We start from the raw sequence: 20,644 nt of genomic DNA on the forward strand, positions 1-20,644 counted from the left end.
GTGTGGTTGTAAGATAAAACATTATGTGTTTTCCTTGTGAGTTCTTTAACATTTTTAAACATTTACTGCCTTATGGGGATTTTCTTATGCCTTTCTTACTTATTATTAATACATGTTTTTATAGATACTATTAACTCTTCATGCACCAGCTCTTCATATGAGTTGTAGTTGTTGACAAATACAATGATAAGTACATTACAGTATAACAAAATTATAAGATTATTATATACTGCTTAAAGATGCTGTATAGAGTAGGAGGGTTAACAAAGTGTTTTGTGTGAATTTTTAATACAAATTATAAAATTATAGGTGTACGAGCTTATGAAATAGTCAGCAATGTTTTGCAAATGAAGAAGTAATCTGATTTTGGGTGAGTTTTGTTTCAGTGTAACCCCTGCACATTTACAGATATATTGCATCAGTTTTCCTACTTGCAGAGATAAACAGACTTTAAAAACTGCAGCTGATATCACTGCCCTGCATTTATCTAAAGATGTGGCCAGCAGACCACCACGTCTTATCAAGCAGAGAATAAAAATCTGATTGTAGAGTTTATAAAGTACAAAATGTGCCTGTTGGTGAACAACTAGAAAAATGTGAGGAGTCCATCAGCAGACTGCTGACAGATTGATTTGACATTTGCAGACAGTTACAGTCTGTTTAAGTAACGGTGTGTTCAAAAGGTCAAAAGATAAAATGACCCTATGATGCTTGAATGTTAGTGTGTGTCTGTGTAAAGGAAGAGGTTAGAAACATGAGACCTCTGCATCTTTCCAGAGTCGTGTCGGACTCGGGTTGCATAATCACACTGATCTGTGACACTCACGGAGAATATTGAACGTGCAGGCAGTTAAGTGAGGTCAGGTGATGTTGCACAGACAGGAGACTTCATTTTGGCACATGTGTGTAAAATATTCAGGGACGTCTGACCTCAGGGACCTTTAATTAGACGCTCACATTCAAGCCTCTGGACCCAGGTAATTGGTTTAATTAGGTGGTTGTCGCTGTCCTGTGAGGGACAAAGCCCTGGCAACAAAACTACATAAAACTGAAAGACAGATAAACAAAATCTGGGATATAATGCATTTATTTTTTAGCGTATATACCATGCTATAAAGTACAAATGGTTAATGTAATGTAAGATATTAATGTAATATCTTAATGTGGAATATAGAAAATACTAAATGAATGTCAAATGAATGCAACTGATTAGCAAAATATGCTAAATAGACCTGCACATGTGTAGTGCTTTTTTAGTCTTACAACCTCTCAAAGCGCTTTGACACCTCGAGTCAGATTCACACATTCACACTCACACATATACACACACATAGTAGTAGTAGCCAAAGTTACCCCCCCCCCCCAGCAGACTTGTAACTAAGTACATTTACTAAAGTACTATTCTTAAGTACAGTTTTGAGGTACTGGTGCTTCACTCGCATATTAACATTTTCTGCTAAGTCATACTTCCACTCCGCTCCATTTTAGAATCAAATAGACTTTTACTTCACTACATTAATTTACCAGTTATTTTACAGGTTCTGATTATTAATAGAAAATATAAGCAATCAATCTGATAAATTGTGCTATATTAATTACACTATTAATGATTATAATAATAATAATAATAAACTCATTAAAACTAAAAAAAAATGAAGAGATGAACACATTACTGCATCAACAATTCGGTGATATTTCATATATAATTCTGAAATGTGTCACATTCTACAGAAACAATGTAGCACTTTTATCTGAAACAAGGTTTTTCTGCAGTGTAGTATCGCTACTTTAATTTAAGCAAAAAGTGTCAATACTTCGTCCACCACTTGTTACAAGTAAAAGTCCTGAAAATCTTACTCAAGTAGAAGTATGGAAGTGTCGTTTGCTAAAAGTATTTGAATTATAAAAAGTAAAAGTACTTATTCTTGACTGGCCATTGGGACTGACATGTCATACATACATGACATTTCTAAATTGTTAATACTGATGCATCGGTGTGTGAAGCAACATTTTTCTGAGGTGAATCGAGTTTCAACTTCTTTATATACAATTAGTCAGTTTTGAACCTTTTGACCTTTGAAGGGTCACGAGATAAATCTGATGGGATCATGAGAAGATCAATAAAAGGAAACAAGTAAATGCAGATTTACAATACACAAATCTGTTTTCAGTCTTTGGACTTTTTTGTAAAATATTGGATAATTTGACCTACTTGGGTCAATTTAGGGGAAATAAGGGGAAACATCTCATAGGTGGAGCTGCTAGCAACTCAGACATCTGTCGAAAGGACAGATACAGGAAATCTTTCCTGCCACAAGCCATTCACCTTTACAATAACTCACCTCTGTCTGCGCTTTAAACTCCAGTCTATCAAACATTTATTTAAACATTCATCAACTTTATTTTTATTTATATTTATTCAGATACTGTTCCGCACTTTACACATGTATATATGTAGATATGTGATATGTACAGTCTCTTAGTTTTTTTAGTTTTTTTTTTTTTTTTTAGTTTTTTTTAAGCATATTCCTTTATATTCTGTTAATAATGTGTGCTCTTTATTCTCTGTTCTTACTGTATGGCACTGCTACATCCCAATTTCTCAGTTTTGAGATCAATAAAGTATATCTATCTATCTATCTATCTATCTATCTATCTGAAACATGAACCCTACGCAAATTGATGAGATTTCTTTAAAAACACTGGAGAAAAGGCTTTGAGCAACTTGGTAAAAATGTTATACAATTTGCAAAAAAATATTTAAAAAAACTACAAACAAATCTATATAATTATCATAATTACATATTTAACATTATATTACAGAATTATCTTTTTTTTTTTTTAACCCCCTTTTTCCAGGGTTTGTAAACCTTGTTTTTTTATTCTTTCTTTTTTGGTTATTATGTTTTGTTTTACTAATTTTCTGGTAATTTTCTTGTCCTTTTTTACAATTTTTTTCTTGTACTTTTGCCAGTTTTTGAGTCATTTCTTCTTTTGTTGTTCATTGCTTTCTTCTCATGTTTTTTGAAAAGATTTAGGCCAATTTTCTTAAGTTTTAAAGGGTTGTCTCAAATTAAAAAAATCATACCAGCATGTTGTGTTGCTGCTGTGCACCACGTGACTTTCTGGGTGTTTCTTAAAGCCTCTGTCACATGACCGCGGCGTCAGTTTTTGCTGTAGCGGCGGTGATAAACTGTTAAAGGCGAGCGAAGTTAACCTTGCAGCTAGCACATACAAATATACAAAAAGTTTAAACTCGTAGCCAGACACGGTGGTGGCTTTTGTAACCGGAAGCATCGCTTTACCAACCCGACAAATCACTGCGCGTGACTTTTTACTTCGCTGCTGTCGTTACGCTAACGTTAGCCTAGCTAGCACAACATCTGCTAAGCTAGCTAACTAGCAGTCTGGTTGTGTTGCTGTGATTTTGTCTTGACGGGGAGCCGAAGAAACATGACGCAGATTTTTAATGTCCAGTCATGGTGCCTGGGAGTAACGTTACAGTTGATTTTAGGTGAGTAACGATCCGGTTTATCCTACGGTTAATTACGGTTACCTATCCAGATAAACAGTAACGTCACCGAAGGTCACTGATATCCTGCTCCTAACTGTTTGTACCGACGCTAGCAAGGAAAAAAACACACAGTTTTGTGTGTTTTCTAAAGATTTAAACTGTGATGACTCAGTAGAAATGTAGGTCTTTGTAGTGGTTAGTTTGTCAGGCCTGCAGATCTTAGTAAACCCTTTAAAATCTGAGCAAATTGGCTGAATTCCTTTCAAAAACATGGGATGGAGACGATGAGCAACTTAAAAATAAATGACCAAAATTAGCAAGTAATTCGTATAAACTTAGAAGAAAATTATCTGAAAATAAGCAACAACAAATAAAATAAAATTACAAAAAAATTGAAATAATTCTCGAATATAATTTTAAATATGTCATTATGATAATTAAAATGACATATTTTTGTACATTTCCCCTAGGCTTTAAAAAAACTGTTTTTTGTCATTTCTAGAATATATCTTGTTAAGAGGTTAAAATACTCCGAAAAGGCATTTGAATGGAGGAAAAAAAAGTGATGTCAGTCCAGGTTTCAAAGGGTTAATGTGGGGTTGCTGAATGCTGTGTGGGTAGTTAAATGATGAGTTCAAGGAACAAAAACTGCGTTAAATGAGTCACGGAGCAAAGGTATCAGGATTAATGTCACTTTGCTTCTTTCAGGGTTCACACAGATCCTTAAAAAGTCTTAAATGTCATTGAATTCATTAATCTTAAAATAAGGCCTGCATTGTCATTGCATTGACTTAAATTAAAGTCTTACAAATGTTCAGATATGGGAAATAGGAATTTATGAATCTTTTTTTTTCTCATGTTGCATTGTAAAAATTTTTTTAAAAATAACATAACGCGCCATGATGGGAATCCAAACAGTGAAATCTCATATGCAGATTGACTGCAACACAGATTTGCCAAGAAAACTGTCCAGAAATGGCAGCTATTTCCCAGTTATGTTGTTAAACCAAATATACATTTTTATGATAACATAATATATTCATTGCCTGTCATTTTTGTCCCTTTTAAATGGTTGCTTTTTCAACATTTGATGTAGTTAATTGAACTTTTACACTGGGCAAAAAAAGGCACATATATTACTATAAATATTTTGGCAAAATTGAAAACCCAAATAAATAAAACATATTTTTTAGTTCTAGTTATTAGAAAAGTGTCCCAGACTTTATTCTGAGTGGCATTAAAAAGTTTTTAAAAGTCTTAAATCTACTTTGCCTTAAGCTGCAGTAACCCTGTCTTTGCGTTTGTCCCTATTCCTCCCCAAAAGTGAAAGTGAACAGTAGAAAAATGACAGATAAAAGTGGAAGTGTGCTATTAATAGTGGTAGAAAGTAATACATGCTCAAAACTCAAATTTTCTACATAAATTCATTTCGGAGGTAATTGTACTTTATCTGTGTATTTTACTTATTGAGTACGTATTTTAAAAATGATGTAAGGGACTGTATTTATGAGAAGGGAGGGGGTGATGCAAAAGGGGGAAGGCATTTCCAGTTATGTTATGCCGTATTTTGTGTTTAGAAAACATGCTTGTACACGCCCGACAAGACTTGATTCTCTTTTAGTTTTTTCTTTTTTCTTCCCTCTTGTTTGTTTGTTTGTTTATTTACAAACCTGTCATGTCATCCAGTATATTAAGCTCTGTCCTGTCTTGCCTGTTCTCAACTGGTTTGTCTTGCTTCACTTAAAAAAAAAAAAAAAAACATGCATATTTTCTTTTTTAAAAAATCAAAAAATTACACCATTTATCATAGCCAGAAACTGCAAGAACAGAGCTGATAGTTTTTCATATCGATTTTAAAATTTCTGATAGTTCCTGAACACATTATGTGGAACAAACGCTCACATGAAAACAACTAAAACAAATCTAAGCTTAAAATAGTTGTTTTTGTCGAAACTCCCTTTATTATAAATTTATTATTCATTTATTTTTTACTCATTTTAAGATTTTACTAACAATAAACAAACTAACCAGCTTGCACGTCAAGAGTGAAATACCAAGACTTTTTTCAACTCCAGGATTTCATCTTCAACTTTTAACATCCACAAATCAAAGTGCAAGATTTTGAAATCTAACAACCACTTCCCGTGGGAGGGAAGGTTATGAATTTCCCAAGATTACTTCACGAGGCTCAGTGAAAAAAGTTCAGTTATGTGGTTAAACATTATAAAAGTGGCATTTCCTCCTCCTGCCCTGCTGATTAATCCAGAGGCCATAAATATGCAGAATTGTTCATGAGATTAACTGCTGGTCACAAGACTCTTCCTATTTCACTGAAAAGTACATTCTCAGCATTTGGACCAGGAGGTTCAGGTTTCTGCATCACGCTTGTGGAAACTGCATATTGAATCATAATTGACCTTAAAGCAAAATCGTGCTCATATGTCAACGTTTGAAACTGAGATTTAATGTGAGCATGGAGAAAGTTTCCTCCCTTCAGCAGATGAATGTAAAATTTTGCAAATGCATCTTTTTGACCACTGAATTACCCAATAACAGATCCATACTTCTTACTTCTATTAGTAGCTGTTGTTAAAATGCTGTTTGTAAAAATCTGTGTGCTGCTAATAACCTAATAACGTACTCTACGTGATCTATACTAAAGACAAAGACGGCATATAACAGGGTGGTACATACCCAGGAAAGCTTTGCCTCTCTCATAGAGGATTAATGGTTAGATTTTCCTTCTCACACACGGTGTGTGTTTGAGAAGGAAGCAGCACCCCATAGTGGTTCAGACCAGTTCAAACCACTTGCATGTTCACTGACAAAAAATAGAAGCAGTAAACGGTAAAAAAAAAAAACATATTATTTGTTATGGCCACGATATTATTATTTTTCTTATTAAAATCAAGCTCCACCATAGTATTTCTAGATGGCACCACTAATCTCAGTGCTCTCTGGTATTGGGAACAAGAGTCAGAGTCTTTTGTCGATCCTTAATATTGTCTGACAGTTTCGGTGTGGGCCCTTACAGAAATTCCAAATCTCGTCATTTCTCCAGTTTGACATTTTCTTGCCGTCTTTGCAGAAATGACCGCTTTTCTGCACCCTCGGATGTTTGTTTTCTTCACTTTTTGCAAAAGCCTTGTGATTGAAATGTCAGCACACCCACTCACTAGCTGTGAATTTTCGGGACAGTTACCTGCTGTATTCACACATGAGCTCAATCAGACGTTACACAGACATCGTACCAGGGAGATGGCAGGATGACGTCTGTTTATTCAATCCAACTCATTTGGATATTTGCGTTCTCACACACAGCTCCTTAGGATAATTTCAGGTTTGTAGTGCATGTGTAAAAGGTGCTGTAGACTCATAACTGAATACCTCTCGCAGGTGCTCTCCTGCACCAGGGTTTTGCCACCGTTGCTCCGCACACAACAGCCCAAACCACCGCTGCGCCGCACAAAGACCCCGGCAAACCTGAGAAAGGTACCTACCAGGTCAAGAACAGCAACGGCACCACCTGTTTACTGGCATCCATGGGTCTCCAGCTCAACATCACCTTTAACTCCATCTCCCAGAATAAGGTACTTAAATCCCCCAAGCAGTTGTCTGAATTCTGTTGGAGCTAAAAATATAGACACATTAACAGGTTTTAAATGCTAAATGTGATCTCCTGTTCATCTACAGACTGTGCAGGATGTTGTGAACCTGCGGCCCAATGTGACAAAGTTCTCTGGATCATGTGACCAAGACAACGCCACCCTGCAGCTCTCAACGGATGCAGAAAAGACCAACCTCACCTTTACCTTTACTCTGGTAGGTTACTTTGTCTGCCCTCACAACTATGTGTAAATGACACCATGTAATTCCCGAAACAGCCACTAGATGGCAGCGGGAGCTTAAGGTAAACTTACCTCAGTGTTACTGAGATTTTGATGTTTTTCTGCAGAATACTACAACCAGTAAGTACCACCTGAGTGAAGTGTCTCTGTCAGCAGGCTGGCCAGACATGAAAGGTGAGTGCAGCTTACATCCCATATTCACTCTAACTGCCTTTTTATCAGATTAATCAGCAGGTTTTTTCGGCTCATATTGGGTATGGAAATATAATGCATGTAGTGTGGTTCAAAATGTACCATGGATGTCAGTTTGGAGACACAACAAAGGACAAAATGTAACCTGCAAGAGAGAAAGAAATGCAACATCTTTGCAATCTTAACCACTGAGCTGCAAGAGTGCCTTTAAAACTGATATTTTGACAAAGTAGTATCAGCAAGGGAACATTACAATCAACAGAGAAAACCATAGATGCAGCTGAAAGCTCTGGAAAATCTGACAGTTATGGAAAACTCATGTTTAATGTAGTCCAATTATCACAGTCGTCTTTATGAATAATCTTTCAGATAATATAACAAAGTGACGTGTTTTCTGGAGCTGACGACGAAACGTTACTGACGGTTTATTTCCTTTCATTTAAAACTATTCGTCAGATGTGTGACTTTGTATCCTGTCTGTCTTCCTCCTGTAATCATCCCCTGTTCTGTCCTCTCCTGTAGATCCCGTCTCAGCCCATAACCGCAGTCTGGACTACCTGCGGGGCACCCTGGGGTACTCCTACATGTGCCGTGAGGAGCAGACTCTGGATGTGGCAGACGATTTGACCATCAACACCTTCCAGGTGCAGGTGCAGCCTTTCGGCCTCACCGGAGATCAGTTTGGAGCAGGTAAACACTTCTGTCTAGTAAAACAACAATAATAATAATAATAATAATAATAATAATAATAATAATAATAATATTAGAGTTTACAAAGAACACAGAGCTTAGACGGCGATACAACAACAGGAAGCCAAACAGTCCCAGCAAACACAAGCGAGAAGAAACTGGGGTAGAGTTAGGATAAAATTAAAACCAGAGGACAAATAATGCAAGGTGCTGGACATGTGACGTCAATATAAAATAATACGACGAAACAGCCCAAAAACAACAGAAACATTAAAAGCAATCACACCACAAATAAAAGGAAATAAAACACAAAACATAAATTGAAAAGATAAAAGAATAAAAAGAAAATAAAAACAATTTCAAAAAAAAGAAAAGAAAATGTGACAAAATAAATCTGCTCTCTTGCTCTAATTTGTCCCCTCGCTCTCAGCTGAGGAATGCCAGCTGGATGAAGACGACATGTTGATCCCCATCATAGTCGGAGCAGCTTTAGCCGGTCTCGTCCTCATCGTGCTCCTGGCCTACCTCATCGGCAGGAAGAGGAGCCACGCCGGCTACCAGACCATCTGAGGTCACCGGTCACTCTTATGTTCCCAGAGGCCAGAGCACGCTGTCCCTCCCCTCAGATTAACCACTGTTTTATGAGACTTAACACTCCCCTCTTGTCCCCTCTCTGTCCCTCCCCGTCCCTGCCTCTGTGTGCTGTTCTCTGCCCTCATCAGTAACTAGTCTTCATCACTTTGTGGAGGTGAAATGCTCTTTCTGAACTGACCCGCTCATTCATAAAAAAAAAAAGGGGCTTTGTTTGGAGATTGTATTGAAATGATTTAACTGCTCCATAAAGCCGGGAGTGTTGTTGATCAGAGGGTCCACGAGAGTCTCACATTGAATTGTACTATTTATGATTTCTGTGAAAGGAATTTTGAGGGATTTGTGGGATTTTTGAGGGAATTGCTACTGTAGCTTTTCTTATCGTTTATCTGCTCTGGAGCGACCACCTTTTAGTCGTCGATGAGGTTTGTTGTTACTCTAAAGGGAATATTTCTGACTGTTTAACTTAATCCACTTCAGACAGTAAAGACTTTTTTTTATTGTAGCTCTACATTTAGCCCAAGTATGCAGATTTTATGTAACACACTAAAAACCCAGTCCTGAAAGATGATCTGTGAGGTTCATTCAGGATTTAAGTTGCTCACTGGGATTAGTGATGATGCGGCTCGTTCCCTCTTGTTGTATGTTGACTGTGCATTTGTAAGCTTTGTAAGATAACGGTGTTTGGGCCTTTTCGCCTCATTTAAAGGAATAATTCAGCATTCTGGGAAATAGATTTATTAGCTTTGTTGCAGAAAGTTGCATGAGAATATTGATTCCACCTGGCAGGTGTGCCGTGAAAACATAAATATAGAAAATGGTTTTGCTGGCTTCTTTAGTGACGCTTCTCCGTGTGATTGGTCCCTAAAGCTCACTAATTAACTTATTATATCTCATTAATTTAAGGTATGCTGTGGAGGATTGGTGCCTACTTGTTGTTATTGGTGTCAAAGTGAAGTGTTAAAGTGAAAGCCAACCCCAGCTTTTTGCCTCACTATATCCCCCCGCTGTGTCCATGATTTTTGTAGCTTTCTCTTGGATGTGTCCTGCTGCTATTACCTAATCGCTATCTTTCTATGACGTCCAAATTTCACATGCACACTGCTATCAGCTGGGGGCTACACGCCAATAAACATCCCCAAAATGGCAAAAGAAGAAGGAAATTTTAAAAAAACTATTAAAAAAGCCATAAAATACTTCGGCATGTAAGCGTTAACCACAACATGACTTTTTTTGCATTTCAGTTTTTGTACAGATTAAAAAAACAAAAAAATAAAGTGTTTATTAGTGAGTTTTAGAGGAGCTGGTAGTAAGATTTAGCACCTTTAGACAGAGCCGGGGTAACTGTTTACCCAGTTTTCTCTTTTTATGCTAAGCAAACCATCTGCTGTCTGCATTTTTAATATAACCGTACGTACAGACATGAGACTGTCGTCAATCCTCTCATACAGCTTTAGGCCTGTATTCCTTGATGTTTCCCATATTGAAGAAATATTCCTTTGAAAGAATACGTCACCAACAAAATGACAATTTCAATATCAGTAACTCACCCAATGTTGCATCGAATTCGGGTAGAAAACCTCCACGGTGAACGGAGAATCCAAAAACTGACAGAATAACTGTTGAATCGCAGTAAACAGGAAAGTGTTTAACAACAGAAAACTACAGCAAATATCAATTTACAAACTCACACAACTCGTGCATGCATTTCGCTAAAACAATATAAATCACCTCTGCATACGAGAAACGCGCATGTGCAAGCTCAGTGAAAAACGCGAACATGCTGACGCTACCTACTTGTATCTGGAAACGTTTTAAATATTGACATATTTTAGCAAAAATACTTGCAGTTTTCTCTATTTTTGGATTCTTTGTTCACTGTGGAGCGATGCGATAAAAACAAACTTTTCACAAATTCAAGTCAACGGGGTGAGAAGTTCATATACAAAAGATCGTTTCTTGGGTCCTTTGAACTTACAGTCTTCACTCGTTTGGATTTTGCTGTTACAATATTTGCACGCAACAGGAGTTGCTTAAGAAAAAAAAAACACATCTGTTGTTTTACGTGTATGAAAAAGCTCAGGACATCACTGTAAGAGTGTGATAATGTTGAAGTGTTTTACTCCACTGGGTGGTTTTGTTTGTTTTCTTTTCCCCTGATTTGGGCCCACTGGGGATTTTTCTTGCTTAAAGGGAAAGACGTTGCACTAAAGTTCTGACAAACAGCCCCATGTAACAATTAAAGTGGCCAAAATGCTCTGGTCAGTGTTCATCAGTGCCTTCCCAGCTGTGACGGAGATGGGATTAAAGTAAAGCCAATACCACAGAGGTACTCGCTCATTCGCTCACTGACACTGTGTGCTGCCATGTCAGGGACATTTTCTTTGTGTCTCACATCGCCTTCGTGTACTGTTACTACCATAAATATGCTTTGTTTGATGTTGTAGGAGAAAGTGCAGATATTTGTTTTTTATGTTGTTTTTTTTCTCCCGCATCTAAATGTCCATGTAGTGATTTAATAAGGTTTTAATGGATTTGTTTGAACTGTTTTCTAAAGGAGAGGTCAATAAAAGTGAATGAACGAGACTTTGTGTTTTGCCCTCGTGCAGTTCGTCAGCCGTCAAACCTGTTCCTGGTTTGTTTGGAATCGTTAGAAGAATAGGTGCAGTGAATATCTGAATGATTGTGGTATTAAATACTCAGAATGCATTGTTTTGTTTTTATTTTTTATGTATCAAAGACTAAAGCGCATTACTGTGTAAAGAGTTTGAGTAAATGTTGACTTTTTTTTTTAAACCCTTTGAAACCTAAGAAAATTGGCTTGTTTGGAGACAGTAATGAGCAACTTAAGAGATGACCCCATTAAGTAGCAAGAAATTAAAAAAAAAAAAAGAATTATAATTGCAAGAAAATAACCTGAAACTGGCAACAATAAAAAGAAAAGGGAAGTAAACAACAAACACGAAAATGACCTGAGAAAAAATGCAAAAACAACAATTTTCAATATATAATTATGATAATTATAAAGCCTAATGAACATTTTGCCCGAGCTTATTTTTTAAATATTTTTTAAAATCTAATTTCTTGCAATTTCTCCCATGTTTCTGAAAGAAATCAAACCAATTTGCTCAGAGTTTAAACCTTAAAAGTTTAAATGAAAGGTGTCTGCACAAGGAGCACCACAATAAAAGCAATGTTGACCCAGGTTTTAAAAGATTAAATAATTTAACCAAACTTTCACTATTGAGCCTCGAATAAACTAAATAGATTGGGGCTCAGCCATGCAGGTTTTATAGACTGAAATCAAAGGACTCTGAACTGCAGGTTTTATTTCTTCACAGTTTCGTCACCTCGGGGCTCATCAGTCTGTCTGTCTGCAGGGCGGGGTGGAGAACAGTTGTCCAAAGGTGTTTTGACTGTTAGAGCGGCCCTCAGGCTCCTGGAGCCGATTACAAAAAGTATATTCACTAAATGATTTGAATAGAACCAGGAAAAGGTTTATTTACATCAGTTCATGTTGCAGATTTTCAAGGGAGGGGGCCAGAGGAGCAGCCAGTCAGAGTCCAGGTGGCAGAGTCGCCCCCCTAGTCAGGGTGGGGTTTATACTACTTTACTGCTTTTAACCAGGCATTGGCATAGGGCAAATTATTATGTTTCTGTTAATAATAAAAAGTGAAAAACAAAATTGTGTCTCATGTTACTTCAGAAAGAGAATTGAAGGTTACAACGGTGTTTCAGGGTACGTGACATTAATTAGCTTTTTCCTCTATTCTCCACAAAAAAAATCCTGTACTACAATGTGGCAGATTTAAATACTTTATTCAAAGCATCCAGTGGTGAAGTATCTATAGCAGCAGAATATGGGACCATGAACAAAAGACAGTAAAAAAATCTACACGGTCAAGGAAGCTTCAGCACATCCTTTAGATATTCAGTCTATTAGAGTGTGAAAAGCAATTTTTAACAGCAGCAGCCAAAAAATACCCAGTTTGTCTATTTGGTGCCTGATGGTACGGAGTTAATGAGAGCTGTTTTTGTAATCCAGCCAAACAGAGATAAATGCTGGATCCAACAGTTCATGGCCGTCCAGATTCTTCCTCCAGTATTCGCTGTCTGCATTTGTCTCTCAGTTTATCAATAGTGGACATCGACAGACTCCCCGGTTCTGTAAAGATTTTCTGCAAAAAAAAAAAAAAAAAAAAAAAGTTTGAAGGAACGTCACCAAATGGATTAACTTTCAAGATTATTCCCTTAAAGACATACACACCAACATGCAGCCTGTAATTCCCCTCATGGTAAAAACATTTCTATCTTTATATTTGATAAAGTTTTTGTAAAAGTACAGCAGTGAAACAACAATAACAAAAAACACTTCAGAGCTGAAACAATTAGTTAATTAAGCTGATCAACACAAAACTCATCTGCAACAACTTTGATAATTGTGTAACAGTTAAAGTCATTTTTTCAAGAACAGAATGACAGAAATTTGTTGGTTCCAGTCTCTCAAATGTTGCTTTTGTTAGACGTAGATGATAGTTAATGTACATATAAGGTACAGGTTATATTAGGTTACCCAATAAGCTTATAATAGGTTATATATATTAGATCATATTATGTTATATATATTAAACTAGATTAGATTAGGTTAGATAAATTATATTAGAATACTCATTTATATCATATAAGGGTGGATAGATTAAATTAGGTTTGATAAATTAGATTATGTTAGGTCAGATATAGTAAATTATATTATGTAAGTCAATTATATTGGATAAAAAATATAAGATTACATTGGGTGATATTGGGTTATATTATATAAGGTTAGTAAACTAGGTTAGATATATATGTTATACAATAAGTCTATATATATATAAGATTATTTTAGGATGGACATATTTCATTATATTAGGTTAGTCAACAACATAATAGGTTGGCTAAAATAGATTATATTAAGTTAGTCATATAGGTTTGATAGATTATACTGGGTAAGATATTTTTGATTATATTAAGGTAGTCAACTAGATTATATTAGGTTAAATAGATTATATTTGGTTTAGAGCTGCTGTATGGCCAAAACAATATTCTGAAGACATCAAATTGTGCTCTGAAAACTTCTCATTTGCATTTTTCACAGTTTTTTTGATACATTTTACAGAGTGAGAGATTAATCATCAAATTGACACAGTATTCCACTGAAAACTTAATAATAAAAATGTCTGATGTGTTTCAGATTTAGAGTTTTAGATAGTTTTGCCAGTGGCAGGGTGGTGTTTCTGTTCTTTCTCGACACACCTGCATGAATGTGTGGCAGTCCAGAGTGAACGCTCCACTGGTGATTTGTTTGAAGCACTCGCACACATCGCACAAAGAGCGAGCTCTCAGGATCTCTGGCTGGTGGTGGATTATGAGAGTAAGGGCAACACGGAAAAGAACTTTTGAGCCCTCGTAGAAAAGACAGTCCCAGACCCGCAGAACTGTCTACAAGCACAAGAAAAAATAATTACATCTGTAAAATGACATGCTTCAACATCATGAATTCCTAATTCGTCTACCATTAAAACCGAACTTTTCCTCACCTCAATTGGGAGTATGTCAATGTAGAGGCAGATGAACCAGCGGGACACCACCAGTGTCCATATGCCAGGATACTGGGCCATGAGCTGTCCTACTGCAGGAGCTTTTGCCTTCACCAGCTCCCCAAGGACCTCCTGGTCAGTCTTCAGGCCCAACATGGCTGGGCTGTAGAAGTCTACAACATCAAACAAAGTGTGAGTTTATTTTTTTATCTGAGAGCTGTAGTGGTTCTTAATGGTCGGCCTTTTGAGCACTTCTTTGAACTGGTTTATTTCTGTCTCTAAGTACTAAATGTTTCAGATTTCCGTGTTAGTCAAGAACTTCTTCCAAGAATAAATTTTCCACGTGGAGTCCCACAAGGCTCCAACCGGGGTCCACTACTCTTTAGTCTTTATATAACAACTAGAGTCCAGAGAAAGCATTATTCAGTTGCACTGTTGCAGCTGATACACAATCCTATATAGTCATTACTACAAATATTTTAGCTGCCTTAATTCCCTCAAAAAAACTCTGATATCAGTGACCCAAACAGGCCATGATAAAATACAGTGAAGGAGTACAAAAAGTGGTTAAAATAAGAACAAAAAGTGGTTAAAGAAGTACAAAAGAAGTGGATCACTGACTAATGCAGGCAAATACATATAAATGTCATTAGTGGTGTAGCAAACACAAGATCTTGTCTTTCTTCCCTTTATAAACAGGAACATATGCTGACCTTTGTCAGCAGAGTTAAATTACTGTGCTGCACTAGTTTCAGGTCTGTGAAGTCTGTACTTGTTCAGTATGCTGCTGCCACAGCTTCAACTGGAGCAAAGAGCTCATCATATCTGCTCCAAAGAGTCTGCGCTTCTTTCATCTCACATGACTTAATCAAAAAGATTTTAAGATCGTTAAAACTGGTTATGATATAAATATTTGACAGGATTTCCCTTAAAAACTGCATGCTGTCAAATTATGCCACTCGGTGAGCCCACAAACTTCTCCTCTGTAACATCTCTGCTATATTAACCCTTTGAAGCAAATTAGTGTGATTTTTTTCAAAATGTGGGGGCAAGCTAACGAGCAACTTAACAAGACATGGCCCAAAAAAAAGCAAAAAATTGGTAAAAAAAAAAAAAAAAAAGTTACAAGAAAATTACCTAGAAATAAGCACAACAAAGATAAAAAACAACAATACAACAAAGAACAATAAAATAAAATGACCCAACAAAATACTTAAAAAGTAATAATCTAAAATATTTTTCCATTACATATTTTTAAATATAAAATTATTCTAAATATAAATATAGTTTTCTGGATATTCTTCCCTATTTTTTTTAGTAACCTCCCCCTTTTCGTAAAACTACTTTTTAGGTAATTTCCTTGTCACCTTTTATCAATTTCTTGCAATTTATATGACATTACTTGTTAAGTTGGCCATTGCCATTTTCCCCTATGTTTTTTTTTTAAAGACATGAAACCAGTTTGCTTGGGCATCAAAGGTGTGTGAATGCAGCACAAGAAAACTATCCAGGTTTCAAAGGGTTAACTCTCTCCAGTGTCTATTTTTAGTACGTTTAATATATTAGTCATGCATGTCTTTGTTTAAATTCGTTATGTTTAGGTTTTTCTTGTATTTTTCATTAGTTTACATTCATTTATTGTGAGGCACAGAGCATAATATGTACCGTAAACTTAGACTGATTGAAGGCCCAGTGACCTTGGTTCACTGACACAGGTGTTTTCACTTCAGCTCTCTGATTAGACCTCTTTTCAGGAGTTTGACTGACATCTCCCTCACGGTCATGTTAGTTTTGTTGCAGCTCTGAGGGTTAGACAAATCACACTTTTGCCATTTTTGTTAATGCATTGACTTTGGTTAGTTTAGCAGTCTTCTGCAGTGCAGATGTGGATTTAAAATGGAAACTCTACCTGGGAGCATTCGGCCCAACAGCGCATCCATGAGCCAGAAGGACTTCTCCTCATCTTTGGTGATGATCATGAGGTAGCCTGCAATGAAGTTCATGCCCTGACATGAACAGAGACAGCGATGATCTGACTGCGTGTGAACCCACTGACATACTGTGAGTTTACAGACACATGCAGCACATATACTGCACATATCCACACCAACAACATATCTCCAAAATCTTAGTTAAAGTTGTGATTTTGTCTCCAACATATTGTCAAATTAGTGGTCATGAAATACTTGCATAACTGGGGAAAACAGGTAACTGTTGACCTGTTTGTTTTTATAAAAACATTGATTTCCTTGGTTTACAGAGGTGGCATACCTGGCCAGAAGTTTCGGCATCAGTATACACCAAAATATGACTTTGAAATTTAGATTAAACGATTAACTTTGCTGAAGCTACAGGAAAGAAAACAGGAAATAGTGAATGTTGCACAGAAAGCCACATTTGAGGAATATACCACAGAATATTTAAATCGATACCGAACTAGCTGGTCCTGTTTTCTGTGTAAAAGTCTTTATCTAAACAGACGTTATGTTTAGCGAGAGGAGAGAAAGTTTATTCTTCACCTGACAGTAAGGATCAACAGATTATCGGCCTGGCCGATTATCAGGGCCCATATTTGGCAATGCCGATTATCTGCATTGGCATTTTATTTTAATGATTTCAAATGAGTTCATGAAAAATTGTGTTTGTTACACTCAACCAACAGCAGGAAAAGCAGTCTGCAATACCTGCAAAGAGTTGTCAGCATGGGAGGAACTTTTAAGATGTAAAGTTTCAGGGAGCTATTTTTACTTTACAACTTTTTTTAAAAAAAAATTTTACTAAATTTTATTTTTTAAAAAAGTAGCAGGGAACTTTTGTGTTGGAGTTTGGTGTATTCCAAATTCAAAATTTTGACAGAAATATTTTCATTTTTAATGTAAATACATATTGGTTCCAAATATTAGTTATCAGTTTCATTAAGTACTAATAATCAGTATCGGTATTGGCCCCTGAACACCTACCTGACAGTACCCCACGTCCTTATTATGGTGTCCATAGGCCAGCAACACGTTGTAAAGAGCGCTCTGGAGGCTCGGCTCTCCTCCTCTGAAGAGGACGTTGTCAGGAAAAGTCCTGTGCATGTCTGTAAAAACATGACAAGAATTTTGAAATTATTTGGAGATACAAACAAGTTTCCTTCAATGGACACACAATCATCTCACAATTGTGTTTTATCAGTGTTTCAAAAAAATCGCTCAAGTTTCACACAAATCTGCAATGGAAACCCGCCTAATGTGACAATGAGCCAGCAATACCAAACCTGAAACTGTAGCAGCTAAATTGAAATTGAAAGGCCGTTTGCACCTGTTTGAATGGTCTCCTTAAGCTTGCCGTCGTGCTCCATGGTCAGCAGAGACTGGTAATAACCCGGGTTGCTCTCCAGTTGTTCCTGTGCACCACTGGCCGCCATCCAGATCCTGGCCCGGTGCTCATTAGGCACGCCTTTCCGCACATACCTTTTCACTTCCAAAACAGATTTTGTTATTACATCCTATAACAAAACAGCTGTGTGTTTGAATGTTTATTACTTCCTACCTGTCAAGTTCTTCTCCACGTGTGGCTTCTCTTGAAGCAGTTTGGACCATCTCATCGACCTCCTGTTGAGGACGGATACGTACTCGTTCATCATCTCCTTGTAGGATTCAAAATCGTGACGCCTCTCAAAGCCATAGGGGTCAATCCTGCAGGGACAAATGAACGACCGTGACCATGTTCTGAGTTTGTGATTCAAGCCTCAGTTTTCTTCTGTGATTTACAGAGCCAACACATTTACCAAATCTAGTTATTAAAATAAATACCACAGCTGCTTTCAAGAAAGAATTAACCCCTTGAAACCTGGCGGTGGCTTGATTTCTTGTAAAAACATGGAAAGAAAGCAAAAATTAGCAAAAGAAATGGTAAAAAGTTACAAGAAATTTACCTGAAATGAGCAAAGATTATTACCTTAAATTGCCTGAAAAAGGTTTATAAATATTAAAAACAAATACATATTTCTGTAACTTAATTTTACATGTATATTTATAGTAATCATAACATTGTTTTCTTGATATTTTTTTCCACTAATTTGACAATTCTCTAAGTATTCTCTCTCTCTCTGTATTTTAAAAGTAATTTTTGAGTCAATTTCTCGTCAACTTTAATTTTTTTCTTTTTTTTTTGCAATTTGCAGTACATTTCATGACAAGCTGCTGATTGCCTTTTCCCATTTTAAAAGAAATCAAACCAATTTGCTGATGATTCAAAGGTTTAAATGCTCGTGAATGGCGTCTCGAGGCAGCACAAGGAAACTGATGTCGATCTAAGTTTCAAAGGGTTAAAAGAGCATTTAATAGAATACATGACCCAACAGTAAATTACAGGATGTAACATACAAAAACCTGGCTTGCATATGTTGTTTGAAATGTCTCACATTTGATATGTGACTCTTTTTTTTGTCTTTTTTGTTTGTATGTAATGTGATGTTTGAATATATATATAATGTATATAATTGTTATATTGCGTGTTTTATTTTTGGACCCCTGGAATATTAGCTGATGCTTTGGCGTTAGCTAATGGGGATCCTGATGAACTAAACTATAAAGAAACAGCTGACAGCTGGGGTCACTTTTCCTCCCCACCCTTCTTTCTCACTCTGTTCCCTGATGGCAGACACTACAACAGCCTCCACTGGGTTGGGTTTCTGTAGCGGGGAGATCAGATACCTCAGCTGGATGATTAGACAGTTTTAAATTACTTCCAAGTGGGATTAGTAGCAAGGAGCAAAATTCAAGCTCAAAAATAACCTTAGAATATGTTTCCACAAATCAGCTCTTAGCTATGATATTTTACTGAGCTTGGTGGTTGGCCTTTAACAGCTTAAAATATAAAGTGCAAATAAAATGAGTTAGCAGATGTAATTAAGTTGGTAGTGAAGAATATACATGTAACACATTAAAAGAGTGGGATTGAACGCAACATCAAGCTCACCTTTCACTGCCATTATTGCATGTAAGAGGCTGAGAAGAATTTCCTTTCATTTCCATCTCCATTGTGTGTCATGTGCTGCAGGTAAAGTCCACGGCGGCCGTAAACAACCTGCACAGAGGAGCCGATTTCACTTCTTCTCCTTGGGAAAGGACTGCCGGCTGCTGTCAAGGTAAATAACAAAGTGATCTGAGTTTCAAATGACTCACCTTACAGTTTTCACTGGGAGGAGGGGCAAGCTTAAATAACGCCCAGGTAACATCCGCAGGTATGGGCTTTATTTGCATGCACAACAAACGGAGGAAGAGAAACAGTAATGTGTGTGGGTATGTCCCTGTGTATACTACTGTCAATGATTTATCAAAACAAGGTTTCTGTAGACGGTAAGACATTAATGCCTAGCCAGGATTTTAGAAATACAGAGTCCAAATTCCCTTAACTTTAATTCCTCTAAGAAAATTTTAACCCTTAAAAACCTGGACAAAATGGCTTGATTTTGTCAAAAACATGGGAAGAAAGTAATAAGCAACAAAAGAAGAAATTAACCACAAGATGCAGGACTGAAGGATGTAGAAAGACTTTCCCGCCTGCTGCCATTAGACTTTTTAATGCTCTTAAATGACCTTTTTTTTTTTTTTACAACTGCACTTTTGCATGCTGAAATGTTATACACTACATAGTATTTGTTATTTTATTGTTATTATTATTATTATTATTATTATTATTATTAGAACTGAGTATTTTCTTTAGTATTTATCATTTAAAATTTATTTTTAAGATTTTATTTTTCCCTGTGGAAAATTACAGTTATGCTTTTGTGTTATATGTTGTGTTATAGGTTAGCTGTAAATTATCTGCCGGAACAAATGTAATTTCCTGTTATGGATTAATTATCTATCTATCTAAACTAAGCAAGAAATTAGCAAATTAAACAAAAAAAAAAAAGTCAAACAAAACAAGGCAAAAAAGCAAGAAAAAGTGCAAAAGTGCTTAAAAAATATAATAATTCTGTAACATAATTAAAATATGATTATGATTGTTCTAAAAAGAATTTAAAAAAATTGTTTTCTTAATCACTTTTCCCATGTTTGAAAGAAATCGCATGATTTTGCTCAGGGATCAAAGATTTAAATACTTGTGAAAGGCACTCAAAAGCAACAAAAGAAAAATTAAGTCACTCCAGGTTTCAGTGGTTTAACTGGCTACCAAAAAAACTAACAAACAAACAAAAAACCCAAACAACAACAAACAAACAAACAAAACCTATTGTT

At 36.3% G+C, this 20,644-nt stretch overlaps 2 protein-coding genes across 2 annotated transcripts; one reads left to right on the forward strand and one right to left on the reverse strand.

Annotated features, from left to right (window-relative positions):
- The first annotated feature begins 3,150 nt into the window (after positions 1–3,150).
- On the forward strand, positions 3,151–11,421 carry lamp1b (lysosomal associated membrane protein 1b). Its single transcript, XM_042494608.1, has 6 exons — positions 3,151–3,514; positions 6,911–7,104; positions 7,208–7,336; positions 7,470–7,536; positions 8,077–8,244; positions 8,675–11,421. Exons 1-6 carry the CDS (start codon positions 3,454–3,456, stop codon positions 8,812–8,814), a joined length of 759 nt encoding a protein of 252 aa, XP_042350542.1. The 5' UTR covers positions 3,151–3,453; the 3' UTR covers positions 8,815–11,421.
- A 1,294-nt stretch (positions 11,422–12,715) lies between these two features.
- LOC121949403 (growth hormone-regulated TBC protein 1-A-like) lies at positions 12,716–19,499 on the reverse strand. The gene is made up of 8 exons (XM_042495077.1): positions 19,377–19,499; positions 17,946–18,091; positions 17,715–17,873; positions 17,372–17,493; positions 16,321–16,417; positions 14,412–14,584; positions 14,128–14,313; positions 12,716–13,013 (listed from the first exon to the last, which is right to left on the reverse strand). Exons 1-8 carry the CDS (start codon positions 19,436–19,438, stop codon positions 12,912–12,914), a joined length of 1,047 nt encoding a protein of 348 aa, XP_042351011.1. The 5' UTR covers positions 19,439–19,499; the 3' UTR covers positions 12,716–12,911.
- Positions 19,500–20,644: the final 1,145 nt, after the last annotated feature.

This window comes from Plectropomus leopardus, chromosome 10 (genome assembly GCF_008729295.1).
Source record: "Plectropomus leopardus isolate mb chromosome 10, YSFRI_Pleo_2.0, whole genome shotgun sequence".
In the NCBI taxonomy this organism is placed as follows: Eukaryota; Metazoa; Chordata; class Actinopteri; order Perciformes; family Serranidae; genus Plectropomus; species Plectropomus leopardus.

Excerpts from the sequence above, each read along its gene's own strand:
- lamp1b (XM_042494608.1), top strand. The coding sequence starts at position 3,454 with ATGACGCAGATTTTTAATGTCCAGTCATGGTGCCTGGGAGTAACGTTA. Across the intron at positions 3,515-6,910 it reads AACGTTACAGTTGATTTTAG|GTGCTCTCCTGCACCAGGGT; the intron begins GTGAGTAACGAT and ends TACCTCTCGCAG. Across the intron at positions 7,537-8,076 it reads AGGCTGGCCAGACATGAAAG|ATCCCGTCTCAGCCCATAAC; the intron begins GTGAGTGCAGCT and ends CCTCTCCTGTAG.
- LOC121949403 (XM_042495077.1), bottom strand. The coding sequence starts at position 19,438 with ATGGAGATGGAAATGAAAGGAAATTCTTCTCAGCCTCTTACATGCAAT. Across the intron at positions 14,585-16,320 it reads GTTGGGCCGAATGCTCCCAG|ACTTCTACAGCCCAGCCATG; the intron begins GTAGAGTTTCCA and ends TTGATGTTGTAG. Across the intron at positions 13,014-14,127 it reads ACTGCCACACATTCATGCAG|AAAATCTTTACAGAACCGGG; the intron begins GTGTGTCGAGAA and ends TTTTTTTTGCAG.